The following is a 21,772-nucleotide window of genomic DNA, read 5'->3' as shown; positions in this document are numbered from 1 at the left end:
TGACAAAAGGCAAAAGAAGAAGGGGACAGCAAAAGATGAGATGGCTGAACAGTGTTACTGATGTAACAAACACAAATTTGATCAGACTTCGGAGGATGGTGGAAGACAGGAGGGCCTGGCGTGACTTTTCCATAGGATCACAAAGAGTCGGACTCGACTGTGCGACTGAACAACAACAAATTGTGTTTATCTACAGCATTAGACAATAGTGTGTACTGTAGACCTATACATTACTTAGAAGACATTTTTGTTTGCATGTAAAGTGACTTTGACAACAATAAGCTATGATTTATAATGTATTATTTAAAGTTCTATATTTTCAATGTTATAAAGTTTAACCTTATGTCCAAGTATACCAAATAGTACAATTTTGTATGCTAAGTTATAAATGATGCATTTTATATTGAATTGGCAAAAGAAGTTTAGGTTTTATAGGAAAGTAACTATTACATAAATTTCGGTTTTCCCCAAAATTTATGTTTCTCAAAAGAAATAACTTTAAGAGAACCAGCAAGAATTAGAAATTAATTTCTAAGAGGAGTCCAAAAAGTGCTTAATAAGACTAAGCTAAAACTAGGACCAAGTACATGCACTTTCAATCCACTTTCAATGCATGTTCCAGCTGGATTTTGCCAGTTCACACAGTAAAATCCAGTGGAGAGTACACTGAAAGTGGATTGAAAGTGCATTATTTAGTGTGTGTGATTCCAACCTTTATCAGGGGACAAGAGAAACATCTGACATCCTATGGAGCTGTCCTAAGCAGAGTTATGCCTTTCCAAGCCCATTTACTTCAATACACTTAGAAGGATGTAATTCTGCTTAGAATTACATTCTCAGTTACCTTTTTGATTTGCTTATAAGTTTTTCCTGGCCTGTGCTTATTTTAATAAAGCTAAAAATAGGAAAATTCTTTGTTAATGGGTTTTAGCAAAATCATTTTGCTCCCAGGCTCTAGCCTGTACCAAACTGAGTGGGTTTTGAAATATAAAGCAAACATCCCCAATTTGAAGATCTGAGAAGAATAAATAGTGTGTTTGCTATCTTGTGGAATGTTTCTCATTAACAGCTTCTGCTATTCTACTTTTTCCTTGCGCAGTCAAAACTTGCTATGTGATGTAACAATAGTAGCAGAAGATATGGAAATTGCAGCTCATAGAGTTGTGTTAGCCGCTTGCAGTCCGTACTTCCATGCCATGTTTACAGGTACCATATTTTTAAATCATTTGTTACAAACTGAAACAAAAATACCCTGTTTTGAAAGAGACAAACCACTCTGAGGAATTTCTTCAGTATTAATCTTAGGGCTAGTACATATTTTTGTTGATACTGGTGAATGGGAGAGTTGGTATCCATGGTATGAAAAACTTGATCTGTGATGGGGCATTCAGATGTGTAAGTTACAAGTTGAAATGTTGCTGTCAAGGAGAAAAGCATGCTTGCATGAATCACTGAGGTGGACAAAGTCAAAAGACTGTAATGAGGTGATAAAAAGTAGGAAAGGAGTATTGAGACACCAGTAATTACCTTTATAGACTGACAATGTTATGCATATCACACTCATGAAGGACTTCATGACTTTGGCATGTTATTGCTGGAATACATGTTTGCTTAACTTTAGATGGCAGCTGGCCAGTATGTCTTGCTGTAAGTTTCTCATGCCAGCTGGCCTCTTTTTGCTCTGCAAGTTTCTAAGGCCAGTTGTTTCCTAGGTCATGTTCCTTACTGCAGATATTGTTTTTTTGCATATAAATGTTCGGTTTCTTCTTAGGAAAATGTTAACTTCTAAAGTCTGTCTCATCTTTACTTTTTGTGCTGCTTTAGTTTTCAGTATGTATTTAGATATTTACACTCTGCTTTTCTCCCCAGTGATGACCCAAAATAGCTTATAACCTGGTTCTCCCTTCACTTTGTTCTTAAAAGAACAACTCTGTGAAGTAATTGGACAAAAAGCGATTTGCTCAAGATCACCCAAGAAGTTTCCATGGTAGAGTGAGGATTCACACCTGGGTGTCTCAGATTAGGTCTGGCATTCTAACCACTGTGCTGGCTGAGTGACTCTAAGAAAACATGCTGTGTGGCTTATTTCTTCATCGTTTGATATATTAAATACTAGTGGCAGTGCCACTGTTCTGACAGGCTGAGAGTATAGCTGAACTATTTTCTTAATGACTCTGGTCTCTCTTTATGCCATGGCCACTGAGTTTTCTGCTCTGCCTGTGGTGTGTGGCGATGCACTGTTCAGGTGGCTTTATAGGTTGAGGTGTCACAGGTGGATGTGGGTTCTCAGATAGAAATGGAGTGTGGGGTAATTAGGCAGCAGCTCAGAATGGGATGTCTGAGAAGCAGTGAACCATTGAAGTATGTTACCAGCTTCTCTGTTGCTCTAGTAACCCCAGCATCTTGCTGGTGCTTAAGTGCAAGGATAAGATAGGAAGGAGTTATCTTTGCCTCTGTTGGGAAGACCAGGGGTGGGCTTTTCCCCGCTGCCCAAAACAACGTCCCACACATCAGTCAGCCTTCTGGAATATGAAAGGCGCAGGGTTTTCTGCTGTTGGAAACACTGAATCCTCTTCAGTAAAAATTTGTGCTGGCACTGCAGATGGTCTTCATGATCAGTGTTCCAGCCTCCACAAGCTCATGCCATGTTTCCCTTCTCTTCTGGGTAGAGGTGAAATTGTTTTGAGGAGATGATGAGTCAAATGCTGCTAATATTAATCCTTGTGTGGTGATGGAATTTGCTAGGACAGTTTCAACCAGCATTTCTTGAAAATACATTAAACTTGCTTGTGCCAAGTTATGGATATACTTGTGTCCTTAAGAATATGTTGGTTTGTTTCTTATTTTTAGTTATTCTTATGGATGTTATATGTATTGTTCTTTGACTACCTAGAATTTAAGGTCTAGAAAAATCCTGGCTACATAGGAGCTTGATATTGGCACCCAGGTTTAAAAAAAAAAAAAAAAAAAACGTTTAGGCAGCCCAACGGATGCAGACAGTGAAAAATCACCTCTAAATATCTGTTGCCTTGAAAACTCTATGGGGTTGTCCTAAATCAGCTGTGACTTGATGGCAGCAACAACAATGGCAGCAGCAAGAAAAAGAAGAGTAGGATAGTAACAGATTTTGAGCCTTGATTTTTTAATCCAAAGTATCTTTACTGTCCTGCATGAACCTTAATAGGCAAGCCTGTTATTACAAGTGACTTGCTCATTCACTTAACATTGTGATGTTGAGTTTGCTCTCCTCTCTTGGAGGAAATAGAGAACTTACGTTTCATTTGTTATCCAGTAAAGCCCTTTGTGATATATTAAAATATGTTGATGTTGGTGTTTCTCTAAATTAACAGAACTATAAAACCATGTATACCATAGGTGAAATGAGTGAAAGTCAGGCAAAGAGAGTTCGAATAAAAGAAGTGGATGGCTGGACTCTGAAGATGCTCATTGAATATGTTTACACTGCTGAAATTCAGGTTACAGAAGAAAATGTACAGGTGAGTGGGAGGATTTTCAGCTCATCCTATAATGGTATGCATCATGACACAAAAAACAAGGACATTTTTTTTTCTTTCGTGAAGGTAATGACACTTATTTTTAGTATCTTAGTCATATGTGTATTTTAATAGAATTCATGTGATCTCCTAGTACTTCTTTCATTAGTTCAAAATGATTGATACACACAGCTTAAAATGGCTTTCTGTTTTGTAGTCCTTCAAGTGTAAGAGTTTGAAAGGGCCCTGCAAAACTTGGTGTAGTGAAGGATAAATTGTTATTATTATTTGTTCTTGTAATGTAGCTGGGAAGGTTTGTAGACAAAGAGTAATTGTAAGAAATAAACTCATGTGCAATGTTCTGATGTCTGCTTAGTATCTTATGGGACAGGGTTTCAGCTGAACAGCACTGTTGGCCAAAGTTCTGCACCTACTTGAACTCACCAATACAATTTTGAGAAGGAAAAAGTGGAGAAGGCAATCTTTGGCTGCTTCTACATGGCCATTATTGTCTGTTCAGTAGCCATGGAGCACCCAAACAGCCATTTCCTTAGCACTTTGCTTTAGTCAGCCCACTGTGGCCCCATTAGTCCCTCTACACCACCAAAGAGCTTCTTGGTGGTTTTGAAAAAAATATGGAATTGTTGTGTCATAGCTATTACTGTTTTTTAAAAAGAGCCCGGGGGTGGGGCAGTGGGTGGCAGCTGTAGGGAGCAGATAAAAGGAAAATGCTGTCAATTTGGGTGGGACTTGCAATAACATGCATCTTTCTTTCCACACAGCATGCAAACACACTTTGATCTTTTCCAAAAAATCGTCAAACCAGATTATGGAAAGATCAGAACAAAGCAGATGAGAACATGGATAGTGGATGATTAGGGGATAACCTGTGGATGCTCAAACAAACAAATTTCAGTTTCAGTTCCAAACGGCAGCAAATCCTCCTTGTAGCTTTCTTCCACACGGGTTATCAGACCCAAGTTCAGTGCTTTTGAGAGCCAGTTTGGTGTAGCAGTTAAGAGCCTGAGGATTCTAATCTGGAGAACAAGGTTTGATTCCCCAGCTGGGTGATCTTGGGTCAGTCACAGTTCTCTCAGAGCTCTCTTATCCCCACGTATCTCACAGCTATCTATTGTGGGAAGAGGAAGGGAAGGTGATTGTAAGCCACACTGAGACTCCTTTATGTCGTGGTAGAGAGAGGTATAAAAGCCAACTCATCTTTTGGGAAGTTGGTTTTTTCCTGATTCCCAGAGGTGTCGAACTCATTTGTTATGAGGGCCAGATCTGACATAAATGAGACCTTGTTAGGCTGGGCCATGCCGTATTGGGGCGGGCTGTGTCAGGCTGGGCATGTGTTTACCTATTTAAGATTAGGTACCAGAGATATATGTTTTATAAAGAACACAGGTAAACACTAATATATTTTTTAAAAAACTTAAAACATGCTTAAAACGTTAGCACTCATTGGTCTTAAAGATGATTTTTTTGTATTTCTCCCATGGGATCCAGGGAACTGGGCAGAGGAAGCTCTGGCTCTTTACTTCCTTCCCCAGGGGACTGGGGGGGAAGAGCCTCAGCCAATAGAAGGAACATAAGAGAAGCCATGTTGGATCAGGTATCCAGTCCAACACTCTGTGTCACACAGTGGCCAAAAAATCGAAGTGCCATCAAGAGGGCCACCAGTGGGGCTAGAAGCCCTTCCACTGTGCTAACCCCACCCCCCAAGCACAAGAATACAGAGCATCACTGCCCTAGACAGAGAGCTCCAACAATAAGCTATGGCTAATAGCTACTGATGGACCTCTGCTCCATATGCTTATCCATTCCCCTCTTGAAGTTAGGCTTGTAGCCACCACCACCTCCTGTGGCAGTGAATTCCATGTGTTAATCACCCTTTGGGTGAAGAAGTACTTCCTTTTATCAGTTCTAACCCGACTGTTCAGCAATTTCATTGAATGCCCACAAGTTCTTGTATTGTGAGAAAGGAAGAAAAGTACTCCTTTCTCTTCTTGAGAAACTTGGCTCAGTAGCTCTGTTGTGCTATTGAGAGAGCCTGGCTAAGCAAGCTCTTCCTTCCCAAGGAAGGAGCCTCAGCCAATTGAGAAAATAGAGGTTTTGTTCCGTAGCTCCTATGCAATTGAGCAAGCCTTGCAAAGCAAGCTGCGATGCAGAAGGAAACAAGATATAGGGAGAAGGAAGCAGATGACAGCCAGTTGTTCGGGGATCTGATAAGAGCCCTCTGGAGGCCTGATTTGGCCCCCAAACTGCATGTTCGACACCCCTGCCCTACAGCATTGTGGTTTATTAATGCACCACGGGAGGTTTCCCTGACTTTTCTCCAGACTTTCTCAAACCTGCTTTGCTCTGACATTTTGGTGAAGATCTCAGCAGAGCCTAGATGGTGGCTGTGTGGGTAGAAAATTCGGATTTGCTAGTCCACATGGTAGCCATTTTCCCTGACCTTGTCTCTGTGGTAGCCATTTCCTTCTTCCCACTGGGGGAGCATTTAATTTTTTAAAAATAGCATTAGAATATCATTGTATTGATTTATCATTGTACCAGCAGGTGTAGACATCTCACTGAATGCTAAGCTTTCATATTTTTAAAAAAATAAAAAAAAGAGTCTCTAGCTCTTCGCCTTGCAGAAATGTATGCTATATCTCCACAAGAGAAGGGACTAGAGTCTTTTAAATAACATGAAAGCTGGGAATTCAGAGAAATTGTTACTTCTTTTGATACAACAGCATAATGATATTCTAGTACCAGTTTTAAAAAATTGCAAAAATCCTGTTGGCTTGCGGGAGAGGTAGCACTTTCAGGAGATTGGGGATAGGGCAACTAGGTAAACTAGGCATGTGGAAGTCCCATTGCTGCTGCACTTTATCATACTTTATTACAGATTTTGTGTAACATACTTTAAAGTATGTTACACAAAATCTGTGTAACATCCTTTAATAGCAGTTAAAGTATACAGATACAGAATGTAGTTCCAGTTCTTCTGAATTTCTACCACCCAACTGAGAAATGGATTCAAACACTGAGAGCTACAGTTGCTCTGTTCCTAATAAGAAAGGAAACTGGATGCCACTCTCTTCAGGAATCTGGGGGACTCGGGTTTCAATGTGTTAGTGTTGTTCTCTCACCTTGATAACCTTTCTGTATAACTGCTGAGCACCTGTAGTACTCCAGTTCAGCAGAAGTGTTAAGTGTCGTAACAAATCACTCACGCTTGCCCTAGCCATCTAGTTGTAGTGGAAGTGAGATAAAACACATATGCTGAACACCTTTTCTGCTTTGTTCTAGTATGTTCTATTAGATCCTGTGTTCAGGTGGTACAAACAAATCAAAGTTGGTTCAGGGTGATCGCATCCTTGACTTACTGGTGGGATCATTCCCTTCTTATGTTCTTTTGTGAGCTGCACTGAAATTGAAGATGGAGCACAGTTGAGAATCCCTGTTACTGGCAAAGAAATATGCTCAAATTTATTATGATATCAGTATCTCGATGTCATGACTGGTTAGACGTAGACAGAAGAAAACTTCAGTCCTGACAGCTTGCCCAAGGGAAGAAGGAACAGAATGCTCAAGTATTGTAGTAACCTGGGTTCATGCCCATCACAAACAAATTCCAGGCTAATTCCTGTTCCCGTTGTAAGGAAATACTGGTTATTTTATAAAAACTATCAATGTTTTTAGATTAAAACATTCACAAAACAGTTTGAATTATATGGTTTTTTGTGTGTTTGCATGGCATACAACTTTAAAAAAAAACAAAACTTTGATCTGGATTAACAAAACCAAGAAGAGAACTTGCTAGTTCTTGTGGGGAAAGGGGAGTGGAAATTTTTCATCCTCTACCATGTTAGCTTCTGCCCTGTTTCCCTCGTCACACTCTGGGTTATTTCCATGAGATACAGATTGTGCTCCATTTCTTTACTCTCATCTCTCCCTCTTCTTGTGGTCTCTCCTCCTTTTTATCTTGTGTTCCCAGTTGCCTCTTCCCCCCATTCTTTCCTTTGTCTCCCTGTATGCTGCTTTCCCCTGTCTTCTCAGATTTCTTTCTCTTCCACCTCAGCTTTTATTTTGTTTGGTTGTTGAGGCAACCCAAAATGACAGGGGGTTGGGATCTGTGGAGAAACACCATTTTGGGCCTATGTTTGTTTGGGAGTGGTTGGAGGAGTCTCTCAAATTCTAGACAGACTTTGGGCCTAGTTTCTTCCTCCTCCCCCCTCCCCTCCTGTCTGGGAACAGCAATTCTGAGGAGGCCTCCTAGAGTGACAGGAAGTCTGTCAGGCTGCTCTCCCAGAATGCTGCAAGCAGGAAAGCCAGTTCCTGGGTGGGAACTGGGTTTTATATAAGAGGTTTTTTGAGGGAAACTGGCAGTTAAAAGTTGTCGGGGGAAGCTGACAGTCATTTGAGTTTGATTTGAGTCTTGGAGACTGGTGTTAGAACATAAGAACAAAAGAACATAAGAGAAGCCATTCTGGATCAGGCCAATGGCCCATCCAGTCCAACACTCTGTGTTACATAGTGGCCAAAAAAAATTATATATATAATAGTTGCATGTTTTAAATAAATGGGGTTTTTTGTTGAAAAGGTAGTCCCTCTGTACCACCAAGGTTCCCCAACTGCCTTAGACCACACTACTGTTAGAGGGGAGTCCAGGGAAGGCATACAGTTGGCAAGGTTGCCAATCCTTCAGGGGTCTTCCAAAGTAGGACTGTGGTCTCTGTGTTAACCAGGTGCTGGGTTGGCAGAGGACCTTGAGGCCACAGAACTGGCAAGGGGGATTAGGAGTCCTGTTCCTCTCAGTCAGGAACCCCTAAATTGAATAGGTGGTGGCAGCGTGCCCTAGTGGCCAGGAAGAAGACAAACTCCCTTCAGGAGTTGGCAACTCAAAAGGGAGTTGACGGGACTGGGTCTGAAAGCAGAATCGGGCCGGTTCCGTCACAGGATCATTTAGGATTTTTCTGAAAATGTGCTGGGGTTCCTGATTTATAGAAGCCTCTTCTCTACCTGTGTGTAAACACGACTCCACCTGGAAGATGGAGATTAAACATAGTTATGATCTCTTCAGCTTCTGTGCCAAGCATGTTGGTGACAAGTCCCATACCACTGGTATTTGGACAGAACATGGTAACAAATTTCTGTGATTCATCAGATGTGAAGCACTTCTTAAAAGTTTTGTCCAGGTTAGATGCTGGCTGTGTTCTTGCTGCTTAGGTAGCTACTCTCTTCTGGAAGCCTTGGAAGGTGGGGATTCCACTTATCTTCTTCTGGACAGCCAAGCTTAGAGTGAAATCCTGCAGGCAGTTGTTAGTGTGTGTGACCAGGGAGGTTAAGAGAAATTTTAATAGTAGGGAAGTACACATTAGACTGCAAGAAGTAGGTCAAGCTGTTAGAATGGTAATTATGCTGGATTTTGATGACAGTTGTAGGTTCAGCTCCAGGTAGGGAAATCAGAACGTTGCAGCTAATGCACTGAAGATGCTTTTAGAAAGAAGTCTCTTACTCTGGTTTGCAAGCTATAGAGCATGCTTTCCCATTTGTCAAACCAACTTATTCCTCTTTTTATCATATTTCTGTGACCCTCCTGTGTCTGAATCTTGAACAAACAGTCTAATACTTGTTAAGGCTTGCAGCTTTATTGTATGCAGTTCATTCAAAATAGGTGCTTTACAGGAATATATAAATGGTGACAATATATAAATTAATAACAGTGATCTAATGATCTCTTGCACTGGAGGCTGAGTCCTGCTGCTTCCTGTCATTAGGTTTGACTTGGCAATATTTTTAGTTCATTATCTGGTACAGCATGTAGCATTTCTAACAAACTGTTTGGCCAAATGTTCACAAACGCTGCAAAATGTCTCAAGCTGTTACACAGTAACTCTTATCTGCATCAATAAGGATTTCTAATGCCTAATACCTTGTTGGATGGGATTAAAAAAAACACTTTTATGCTTGGGCCAGGCCTGACCCCTTGCTTCAACTGAAAGTGGAAACCAGTCTATTTCACCTTTTAAAATAAGGCCAGTTTGTTTATCCTCCCTGGAAGTGACCTTTCCTGGACCTTTGTAGCTGCTTTGCTAATGCTTCCCCTGCCTTAGTGTAGTCAGTGGCTGCTTTGAGTATGTCTAATCTCTTACTGATTTGTAATTTGCAAGAGTGACAGAGTAGGGCTTTATTTTCTGGGGGGTGGAATCTGTGGTAGATTACTGATCACAAAAAGGGGAAGGAGATTATGATGTCTGTTAGCTGCTGTAAGATTCTGTAGCTAAACTTCTCTAATCTCTCTCTCTCACACACACACAAACACCCCAGTCATTTTTTAAAGCCTGAGCTAGCCCAGGGGCAAAAGCCAAAGGGTTTTGACCCAGAGGATAGCAGCCTGAAGCTAGGACAGGGAGAGACAGAGAGATACCTGTGAAGCACAACACACACAATAGTTTGTACTGCGATCTCAAACATGGAGTATAATTATTCAAGGTATTTATTTCTGGCCATTCTTGAACAAATTGTAATGATTTCCATGTGGTTTTTCCCATGGAAAATATATTTCTAAAATATATTGTCTTAGCGAGTAAGACAGAAATGAGAATGCACGTTACAATTCACCAAGTTCTATTTATTGCAAAAGAAAATATTTGCATCTTGTGGGTGTTGCTTACTCGGCATAGAAATTGATTAGCTAAGCTTGCAATTTACTTTCAGCTGTGCACTTTATGCCTTATTCCTTTACCCAAATGTAGGATCTTGGAGCGATTTGCAAATGCCAGGGCTGAGGCCATGGGAGGTTAGCAGGTGGCTACTAGAGGCATACTATATCGAATATAAATGCCCATGTTCTGATGTTCCCCCATGAATGCAAAGTCAAGCTGTTTTAAAGAGAATGTAAATTATAATTAATATACGTTATTTTGTGAAACACGTAGTAAGATGATAGGGCGGTTGTGATTGCCTGGAGAAAGATGGAGATTCTGGAAATGGTACACAGAATGTGCCCTGTTCAGCCTGTGGGTGCACATCCTATGTGGTTCTTCTTTATTAAGAGCTCCCATGTGTTTAATTTGTGATTTCTGCCTGAAAAAATGCACACAAATGGGATTTTATCCTTTTCAGATTAATGCTCATTTTATGTTTTTCAGGCAGAGTTCACTGTCTAAAACACATCTACAAATACCAATTTACATGCATATTTTGTTTATGGAAATCAACTTGAGTACACAATGTAACCTCAAACTAACCCCTATGGACACATGTTTGGGAGGTGGGACTGCTAGGCGAGCTTGAACATTGTAGCTAGGTCACTTCCTGGATGCATAAACAGTACCTGGATTTCAGGCAGAGCTGTAATAACCCAAGATGAAAAGGGTTTTTATTTTTAGGAGACGTTTACACATGATGCTTGTAAATGATTTTAGGAACAATTTGCTGCCTCTGAAATGAATGAGTGCTAATAACTTTCCTGGTGAAATGTAAAGTGTTAGCTGTTAGCTTTGTGTTACAGATGTCAAAATGTATTTTTAGTCTTCTGAAATGCCACCCACCCACCGCTACAGATGTTTATCTTGACTCATGCTTTCTTGAAAGATAAGCAGCACAAAGTGTTTCAGCTTGAGGCATTTCTGCAGTTCAGTGTTTGGTTTTCTGAACACATGGGAACTTGAAAGCAGCTTCTTATAATCCAATAATGTAGGGAAGAGTGAATTCTAATACTGGGTGAATTCTAATACCACACCCTCTTAAAGACTTTGGTCTTTTCTCCCTTTTGTAATACATGTGGAAAATGAAGCAGATGCATCAAAACATCTGCTGCAATCCACGAGAGCAGTGTGTGCATGAGACTTAGTGCTGTGTAGGGAGTTAGTATTTTGAGATAGTGTGTTGAGAGCCAGTTTGGTGCAGTGGTTAAAAGTGGCAGATTCGAATCTGGAGAACTGGGTTTGATTCTCCACATGCAGCTAGCTGGATGACGTTGTCAATCACAGTTCTCTCAGAGCTGTTTTCTCAAGAGCAGTTCTCTCAGATCTCTCACAGCCCCACCTACCTCACTGGATGTCTTCTCTGCCTGCACGAGGAAGGGAAGAAGATTATAAGCTGTTCTGAGACTCTTGAGTGAAGGACAGGGCATGAATCTAACTCTTCTTCTCATTCCTCTTCCTCCTCCCCGTTTTTGCTCAGCCTTGATAGTGACTGACCATGAACTGTTTCCAGAAAATAGCTGTGTATATTTTCCCTTTCTTTGTGAAAGATTTTTAGAAATTGAAGAGGTATACAAAAACACTTCAAATTATGAAAAGTTGTTATGCGTGAATACTGGAGAGCTGCGTGGCCCTGTTGAATACCTTGACACACTGCAATACATTCTTGTAAGGAACAGCTACAGTAGCTGTTCTGAACCTCTTAACCACCTGTATTGGGGGCAGAATTTTAAAAGCATATAGGTCAAATCCCCACTTATTTCTTAACCTCTTTTATATGCTTATACAAATAGCAGGAATAGCACAAATAGCAGGAATTGTGAATGTAAATGAAACGTTAAGGGGAGTGGCAGTTCTGAAAAACAGTCTGTTTTGTTCCCTGGCATATGTCATTGCTGCGGCAGAAATGGTATAGAAAAATAAGCTAATATATAGCTTCTACACATGTACTCATTATAATGGTTCAAGATACTTAATATGCTTTTCCAGATCAAAATGACCTAGACAAAGAACCAGAATCTTGATGAGGGAAGAGGAAAAGTGAATTACAGTCCTAGATTAAACATGGTATGGGTTTGAAATTTCTATCAGTCCGATTGCCTGTTTTTCTAACTGTGCTATTTAAACAAAGTAAGGTAATGAAAAGAGAAGTAAGGAAATGCAAGATGAACTGAAGTACTGGCTATTTTATAACTAATTGAAAGCTCTGTTTCTTAGACTAATTGTAAACTTCTCGAAATGGTACTAAATCTAAAGCAGCAACTTTATAATGCACAACTCCACTGGTCATATATCTGCTGGAGTTCTAATACTTCTAGTGTGTTTGCATTGTGTTTTCTTTCATCCACAATAACAGTAATGGCAATTTGACTGACTGCATGTACTCATCTAGTTTTGGTTATTGTAGGTCCTTCTCCCGGCAGCTAGTTTGTTGCAGTTACAGGATGTAAAGAAGAGTTGCTGTGATTTTCTGGAAACCCAGCTTCATCCTGTCAACTGCCTGGGCATTCGTGCTTTTGCTGACATGCATGCATGCACAGACCTACTGAACAAGGCCAACATATATGCAGGCAAGTGCAGCACCATTCTAAACTTAATCGAGTTTGGGGTATCACTTTTAACACTGTCCAAGGTAGCAGTTGTCTAACATTTGTTGGTGCAAAAGTGTTCTGAAGCAAGCACGTTAGGAAATGTTAAAGTTTCAGGGCAGACTGTCCACCCATTATAATGCAAATACAAGAGCAGTTCATGAAACAGCTTGGACATTGAAAGTATTTCAAAACCGGGACTGAACAATGCATTACATTTTTAGGCACCAACATAATATCTTTAAAGAGTCCTGCCAATCAGACTCTTAAGTTTTGCTAGTCCTATTCAAAACATGTGGCACTACTGCAAGTTAATGCAGTAATTATAGGCAAAACTTACCATTCTAGCTATTACTAGAATAGCTATAAAAAGGCAAGAATAACTCCTAACATTGTCTAATCAGCAACTGTGTCTGGGAGAATGCACATCTATTTACTCAGGGCTCTTTTTTTGGTAGAAAAAGCCCAGCAGGAACTTATTTGCATATTAGGCCACACTCCCTGATGCCAAACCAGCTAGAACTGTGTTCCTGTGCATTCCCTCTTTTTAAAAAGCCCTGTGTTTTCTCTAAATTTCCATGTGCTTATCCTTCTGAAAATTGAATATTTATGTAAATTGAAACAAGGTTCTTGCACATTCAATGGTTTCTGTGTTTGTGTGCTTTGTTTCCTTATGTGGCCAGCTTTCTAATAACCATTTAATGTAAGAGAGCAGTATTTAAATATTGAACCCATTTTTATATTGGCTTTGTTTACTTTAACCTGGTGCATTCTGGAAATATGTCTGTTTTGCTTTGCTAATGGGAAAATGTTCATTTAAAAATAAGCACTAAAATAGTATTTTGAACACAAACCAATTCCTTTCTTGGAGGGTGTATAATGTAATTATTCCAACCTTTCCACTTTGAGTCATTGTGTTGTTTCAGTGTTCATTTTTTAAAATTTCCACATTGCTGATTTGTGCAGTAGGACATAAGCTTCCAATGAGAATGGATGACACTGTGGCTTAACTCTGTCATAGTTAACTTGTTCTTTAACTGGGAAGAACATCGTGCAGGCTATGCCTTTTTGTGTGTCTGCCAGTTTCCTCCTCCACTTCCTGATACTGGATGCAGGCTAACTAAAGTTACTCTATCCATATAATTGGCCTCCAGGCCAGAAATCCTCTTCAAATAAAGTTCAGTGTAACCACAGTTGGCCTAATTAGGACACTACAACTGGCTATGCAGAACAGGAAGTGGTGGTGGGATACTACAACTCTACTACACATTCCTAAAGTGAAATGGCTGTCAGGGCTTATGTCAGCAGCCCATCAGGTTCAGAGGGCAGAGATGATGGATGCAAGATGTAGAAGGGCCCTTTTTTTTGGACTTTGCAATTGTCCTTTGTTGCAAGCATGCACAAGATCTGTTATAATTCAGAAGAGAATGAGGAAGTTGCATTCATTTGTCCCGTGAGCCCTTGCAACAGATTGACCATTCAGGCCATCAGGAAAAATTGGGGAAGGGGATTTACTTTTTCCAAGCCCTTACCTGGACTGGGAGCAGTCTGAGGAGGACACTGATAGACAGAAGCAAGCAATATGGGGCCTGACCTTGCCAGCTCCTGCCTTGCCGCATGGCTGCTGGACTGGGCAAGAGGTGAGCAGACTGCTGGGGACACCATTGCTAGGCAGAGGCAAGTGGTGTGGTGCCTGCCCTATTCACGCTCTGCCAAGATCTGCTGTTATTGGCTTGTCCTTGCCTGATGGGGGAGGTTAGCCTTGCATAAGTGACCCTTCCCCTCCATCAAGTGACAGGGTAGGAGCCTTTTTCTAGGGCTGTTTTGTCTGCCCCTGCTTGATTTTGAAGCCAACGTTGTTACACCTAAGCAGCTTAGCTATCCAGGATACAAAATGGTGATTAAAAAGCAAAACAAAACTGTTGGTGATTTACTTACCTCCCAAATATAGCAAGAGCTTTAAACAAATTGGTTTTGAATTTGCTGATGTGCTGAAAGTAGTTGGAAGGCTTGACATAATTTTTCAGTTTCAGTCAACATGTTAACTTTCTCATGTAATTTGTGTGGGTTGTTCAGTGTTTGGCTGGATTGCACAATGTTCAATCTACTTTGGGAAGCTTCACCAGTCTTGAACTTGTGTCATAATCTGGATGTGTGTTGAACTATTCCCAGTACACAACTCCAGTAATGTGCTTCAGTGTAAAAACAAAGTGCTTGTGGGAATCAATTCAGTGTGCATGCTCAGACTCTCCTACGTGACTGTGGAAGCGATACTGTAGGAAGCTTCACCACTGTAGTCTGTGTATTATTTTTCTTTGGAGAAATTTTTTTCTGTAAAAATTTCATCAAAAATCATTGCTATTCCTGAGGTTACAATGTAACCAGTATTCAGAACAATAACATTACTGTTTTTGTAATCTATATGTGTAATGGTTTTCAGAACATGATAGGTCTCTTCCCCAGGGTGTGTACAATATGCAAGTCGAACCTTGTAAGACAAGGGAAAAAGATGGGGTGAGAATAAATAGGCAAAATATATATTACAGTCTAGTTACATGTGTTCAGGCTTAGTTTCAATAATGATTGCACCAGAACTTCATGGAATTATTCAATTATAAAGGGGAAATAAGGTCAAATTAAGAGTGAAAACCTTTTCTGTAATTTTTCTTCCTATGACTTTAGTTACAGGTTTTTCCAGTCAATGAGAGGTGTGTGTGGCTCTCCGAATTAGGGGCCTACTATATGACCATTTTAATTGCATTAAAAAGATGCTGGAAAGGGACCTTTCCAAAATCTATTTACTCTGCATGGGTACAAATAGAAAAAGCTTTACTTTATCTTATCCCTGGCTGTGGGGCACTTGGCTAACTTCATCTGTGTAACCAAATAGCATGTTGCCTCGCCATTCAGGCAATCTAGAAAGAAATTAGGTTAGTCCAGATGTTTGACCCATTTACATATGTTCAGTTGATACAGTGGGATTAAAATTAGTATTAAAATTGCAGGCAAATATTTTATGTGGCTGAAATAGATAGATAGATAGATAGATAGATAGATAGATAGATAGATAGATAGATAGATAGATAGATAGATAGATAGATAGATAGATAGATAATTTTATTTATATCCCGCCCTCCCCGCCGGAGCAGGCTCAGGGCGGCTGACAACATCATTCAATTTCCCTTATACAAAAGACAAGGTTACATTAACATTAAACATTAAAATTCTGATAAGTTTAAAATCACTTAATTAAGTTGATAAAAGTGCTAATGCTAATTGTGCTTTTATAATGGCGGTAATCATTAGCAATTTCTTTCTTCGTCAGCGAAAGCCAGTCGGAAGAGGAAGGTCTTGCAGGCCCTGCGGAATTGTTCAAGGTCCCGCAGGGCCCGCATTTCCTCTGGAAGTTGGTTCCATAGGTTCGGGGCTACAGAGGAGAAGGCCCGGTTACGGGTGCATTGCAGCTTCACCTCTTTCGGTCCGGGGGTGGTCAACAAGTTTTTTCCAGCTGACCTCAGTGCTCTCTGGGGTTCATATGGGGAGAGACGGTCCCTAAGGTAGACAGGTCCTCGACCATATAGGGCTTTAAAGGTAATGACCAGCACTTTATAACGAATCCGGTATGTAACTGGCAGCCAGTGCAGCTCGCGCAGCCCAGGCTGTATGTGCTCCCATTTAGGGAGCCCCAACAACAGTCTGGCCGCTGCGTTCTGCACCAGCTGCAGCTTCCGGGTTCGGTACAGAGGCAGCCCCATGTAGAGGGCATTACAGTAATCCAGTCTCGAGGTGACCGTTGCGTGAAGTACCGTTGCCAGGTCTTGGCGCTCTAGGAAGGGAGCCAACTGCCTTGCCCGCCTCAGGTGAAAAAAGGCTGACTTGGAAGTGGCTGCAATCTGGGCCTCCATTGATAAAGAAGGCTCCAGTAAAACTCCCAGACTCCTAACCCGGTGCGTCGCTTTCAGCGGCGCCCCATCGAAGACCGGGAGAGGTATTTCCCCTTCCCGGGCGCCCCGACCCAGACAAAGGACTTCTGTCTTCGCTGGATTCAATCTCAGCCCGCTCCCCCTCAACCACATTGCCATATCCTGCAAGGCCCGGTCTAAATTTTCAGGGACGCAGCCAGGCCGGCCGTCCATCAGCAGATAGAGTTGGGTGTCATCTGCATATTGGTGGCACCCAAGTCCATATCTCCTGGCAATCTGGGCAAGAGGGCGCATATAGATATTGAATAATATTGGTGAGAGAACTGCCCCTTGAGGCACTCCACAAACCAGTGTGCGCCTCCGGGACCGCTCGCCACCAATTGCCACCCTTTGTCCCCGATCCTCGAGGAAGGAGGAGAGCCATTGTAAGGCAGACCCCCTCACCCCTATATCGGCGAGGCGGCGGGTCAGTAGCCGATGGTATCAATGGGCTGCATCTGGTATCATTTCATCTAAAAGTTTTTAAACATTAATGAATTTATTGAACTTTACAGGTGGAATTTGATTCCCCATCCCACCCCTGGGTAGTTGCTGCACTTACAGTTTTGGGCCTTCCTGACACATTACCTGTTTTTTTACTTTGACTAACTTGCTTGAAACCTGATCACTAGCCTCTAACTGAGGAACTATGGCAGAATTGTATCCAAATTCAGAAAACAATATCGAAAGAAATACCGTATGGTGATAAAACTTTTTTAGACCTTAGATTACAATTAATGCAAAAAAATTATTCTCTGTAATTATTCAATTTCTGGTAGATTCCTTAAATTGAGATTATCCTACTTGAATATTAGAGATGTAAGCAGCCAAGAGCAAACTTGACACCTGTGTTAATTGAAATGTCTGATTAATCTGTAACTAAATTGCCATAATAGATAATTTATTTTTTAGGAGTGATGCAATGGCATGAAACAATGTGCTTAAGCAATATATTTGCTTTATTTTCATGAAAGGGGAAAAAGATAAATTAATTTTACACTGTAATGTGCACTGAAGAGTAATCCACTTACTGCAGTATTAAGGTATTTCCTGGAACCTGTTAAAAGGACAAAAGCTCTGGGTCAGCCCCGTAGCCAGAAATATTTTTTTTGGGGGGCAGGGCATACAATTTTGGGTGAGGGGCCATGGAGGCTTGGCTGCTTCTTCCAGTGTCCAGCCACTGGGCCCCAGCTCACTCACTCTCACGCTCTTGGGGGTGGGAAGAGCCTGGGGAAAGCAGCAGCGGCAAAAACGGGGCTGCGGGGAGAGTGGGGGAGGCAGGGAAAAGCCTAGGGAGAGTGGCAGCAACAAAAACGGGGCCCTGGGAAGAGCAGGAGAGGCAGAGAAGAGCCTGGGGAGAGTGGTAGCAGCAAAAATGGGGTCGTGGGGAGAGCGGTGGAGGCAGAGAGGAGCCCAGGGAGAGTGACAGTGGCGAAAACCGGGCTGTGGAAAGAGCGGGGGAGGCAGGGAAGAGCCTGGGAAGAGCAGCAGCAGCAAAAACAGGGCCACAGGGAGACCGGGGGAGGCAGGAACGGGATGAGAAGAGCCCAGGGAGAGTTGCGGCACGAAAATGGGGGGATGAGCGGCAAGGAAAGGAGGGGCCATACAGGAGGAAGAGAGGTTGGGTGGAGGGGCCATGCCCCCCGGCCGTGGCTACGGGCCTGCTCTGGCTCCCATGAGCCTTTTTACATAGCTAAATGAATAATTATTCAAAAGTGGAATGCAATAGCTGTGCCACATACTGAAATTTGTTTTGCTGTCAAAGAAAGAGTTGCCTTTAATAAGAAACAAATATGAAAGGTCATTGCAGTTGGTCTGAATTTGAGGATTTATCTGGATATTAATGCGTTTGTTAGATTTTATATGCTATGGGATAAGCTGGTCACTTTGGAGCCAGGCAGGGTTTTTGGGGAACATTCTGTCTAATTGACCTTTTTGTTTTTGCTTGCTTCATATTTTAAAATAGACCTAGACATAGTTAGAGTAGACTGATAAGGTTCCAACTGAAAAGGCATGTATTGAAAGCTGACAGGATTACTGGACCAGATAGACTTAACCCTAGATTTTGGTAGGCCACTTTCTGGCAGCAGTTCACCCAGGGTCTTTGTTTACTTTTTTAAAAAGTGAGATGTATAAAAGTGAGTACCTTGAGGCATCTGTTGGTGATGAAGGGCGTTCACATAAGTCAGCTGGCTATTGGCTGCATGGTCAGGGTGGCATGGAGAAGGCACTTCCTTGATGCTGGCAGCATCTGACTTGAACCCAAGATGCTTGTATGGCATGGAGGTATGTTGATGAGTCTCAGAACCTCACAGCATAATTCTGTGTAGGGAATAAAGGTGCCAAAAATAATGTTCTTGATGCTTCTTATTTAGTGAATAAGGAAACTCCCCCTTCATATGTTGGTCTTTCTGATGATAAAAAATACAAGCTCTCCACATCTGTTTGCAGTCAGGAAAGCAGTGCTAAGGAAGGGTCCCAAGCTCTCTCTTTCTCTCCCCTGATGGTCTCAGCCTAAGTCAGGTCGACACTCCCCTGTGAAGGATGGAACTCCAGAACATGTCTCTTCAGCTGACCAAGAGACATGTCTGAGGGAGAAATATAATGTGCAGTTAGGTTGGGTGGGCAGTTTCCTCCAGTTTCTCCCCTGGTTTGCAGCTTCCCATGGTCATTTATTTTTGTTTACCAGGATCCCTCAGTTATGCTTTTTTCGGAGGGGGGTGGGTGTTGCAGAGAGAAAGGGGCTTGGAGACTGTGGATCTACCTCATTACTCATGAAATAAATGCAGCTCAAGTGTGCAAGCATGGTATTTTAGTCCAACTGAGATTATTACAGTGTATCTACACTTTCTCAGGCATTTTGATTGATTTGCAGAACAACCCCAACTGCAGTTTGATGCCTTAGACAGGCAGTGGCTGACCTGCAAATGTAACATCTTTCTAAATATGCTTTAATCCCATGAGAAGTCTTTTTAAACATGAAGCACTTCAGCAAATCAACCACTAATTCTGCTTTTGAGCTATAGCTTCTGTTGCTATGCAGTTATCCCAGTTACTATGTTTTTTTGTTCTTGAAAGTGTAATTTAAATAGAAAGTCAAGCAGATGAGGTGCCTGAGTCTTCTCTCCTGACATTGTCTATTTGACTTTAAGCCTGTTAACTAAATGGAGTTATGGGACTTGCAATTTAGAAAGTATGCTAATAGCAGTGGGATAAATCTGTAATGGTTCTGTATCTATAAGAGCTGGGGTAGGAAGAACTTAGGGCCACCTTATCACCAATTAATAAGTTTCTTTTTTGGAAGTTACATTTCTTTGTGAACAAATTGTTTTTATATTCTACCCTTTTAGTAATGGTTTTACATTAAACAATTCTCTTCTGACACCTTCATGACTATTTCTTTAGGAAGTACCATTCCATACAGTAGTATCAGTTACAGTGCTGAAGTTCCAGCTTTGAATCCATATTCCGCCATGGATGTCCACTGAGTTATGTTGAGCTTGAGCCAGTCACTCTTAACCTGTCTCAAATGATTGTTGTGCAGATAATATGGAGGAGGAGAGAATGATGTTGTAAGCTGCTTTGGGTCCCTATTGGAGGGATGTGATGATGTCACCTTAGGTGAAGTCATCGGGCCGTGCGCGCTCTGTGCGCATGAGAAGAAACCGAGGGGGGGGGAGGGAACAAGCCTTGGCCTAGGGGCGCCAGAACCCCTAGCGCCAGGCCTGGTTCCAACTACAAAAAAAGCCCTGATTATGTCTGATATTTAATCTGAAGCAGTGTTACACCAGTGCAGATGATCTGGGGTGGTGGTCTTGGTTCTTATTGGTATCACAGGCCTAGAGGAAATAGTAACTACCAGGTTAAAGTTCTGAGAGACAAAGTCATGGAAGAAGGGATTTTACTGAAGTAATTTTTAACCAGTCTGTCTCCTGTAACAGACTCAGATTGGCTTCTAATGAAAATAACATACTAAATACACATCCATTTTAAAAAGTCACAGTTGCTGGAAATGCTGACATAGCTTTCAGATCTCCTCAAGTCGATCTACTCAAAAAAGATCCTCTTAAAGTTCAGTCTTACATAGTTTCCCAGTCTGTAACAAGTTGGCACCTTCCTGACACATTCAGGAAGGCTGTTCTATTGTTCTATAGAACTGTTCTATAGAAGAAGCCACCACAGTGAATGTTTTTGAGTGGAGTGTCAGTTAACTTGTGTGCAGCAAGGGATTGTCAGCAAGCCTTTGTCAGTTGGATGGATTTGCCACATGGGTACATACTGGCAGAGGTGGTCCTGTCCGTCCCAGTTCATGAATCATTCTTTTTTTGCTATTAGGGTCCCCTTTTTCTACTGGGAGATGAAACCTTAAGGTCACCCTGCGGTCACCCTAGTAAATTTCAATAAGTAGGTGTTGGTTCCATGTAGCCATTTACAATATACTGGAAGTCTGAAGGGGCCCACTTGTGTTCTGTGCCCCAACCAGGATTTTTTAAATAAATTGTTACAGCTTTCCCCAGAAACTAAAAATAATTGTGTCTGTTATATTTCTGGAAACAAATCTTTGTGTAACTACTTTCTAGAAGTTTGTGAACCTTTTCCCTCATAGTCATGTAGATAACACCCTATTCTTTAATCTCAGTAACCACTGACCAGACATAATGAACCATTGAATACAGCGCTATTTAGACTTCTCATTGCTTTCTCAACAGGATCCAAGGGGATCAGGAAGCAATAAATGATTAACTCCTTCTGGCTAGATAAGGTTAACCTCAAGGTGGGGCCTGGGCTTTTCCTGGAATTACACCTGAGTTTGAGACTACAGACATCAATTCCCTTGGAGAAAATGGCAGCTTCAGAGGGCAGAATCTATGGCTCTACATCACTTCTGATCTCCCTCCTTTCCACACTCACAAGTTGCTGCCCCAAAAACTCCAGGAGTTTTTATAGCTGGATTTGGCAATACGGAGTTGACTGAAGTCAAGTAACACTGAAATTGTGTCGGTTTCAAATAATATTTTTTTCTC

General features: G+C 41.5%; 2 protein-coding genes across 3 annotated transcripts in view; one reads left to right on the top strand and one right to left on the bottom strand.

Moving 5' to 3' along the window:
• The window catches only part of TMEM192 (transmembrane protein 192), a 488,151-nt gene that overhangs the window by 43,728 nt on the left and 422,651 nt on the right, over positions 1-21,772 (bottom strand). The window lies entirely within an intron of this gene.
• KLHL2 (kelch like family member 2) overlaps positions 1-21,772 on the top strand; it is a 64,177-nt gene that overhangs the window by 7,501 nt on the left and 34,904 nt on the right. Inside the window, exons 3-5 of one of the 2 annotated variants that reach the window (XM_060246560.1) lie at positions 1,100-1,206; positions 3,376-3,497; positions 12,606-12,768. In XM_060246560.1, the coding sequence (XP_060102543.1) occupies positions 1,100-1,206; positions 3,376-3,497; positions 12,606-12,768 (392 nt within the window). Of the gene's footprint in view, positions 1-1,099; positions 1,207-3,350; positions 3,498-12,605; positions 12,769-21,772 lie in introns of both variants that reach the window. The other variant, XM_060246561.1, reaches the window with a different exon arrangement.

This window comes from Heteronotia binoei, chromosome 9 (assembly GCF_032191835.1).
Source record: "Heteronotia binoei isolate CCM8104 ecotype False Entrance Well chromosome 9, APGP_CSIRO_Hbin_v1, whole genome shotgun sequence".
NCBI classification, from domain to species: Eukaryota; Metazoa; Chordata; class Lepidosauria; order Squamata; family Gekkonidae; genus Heteronotia; species Heteronotia binoei.
Note: the sequence above shows the minus strand (reverse complement) of the source record. Positions and strands in the feature narration are given on the sequence as shown.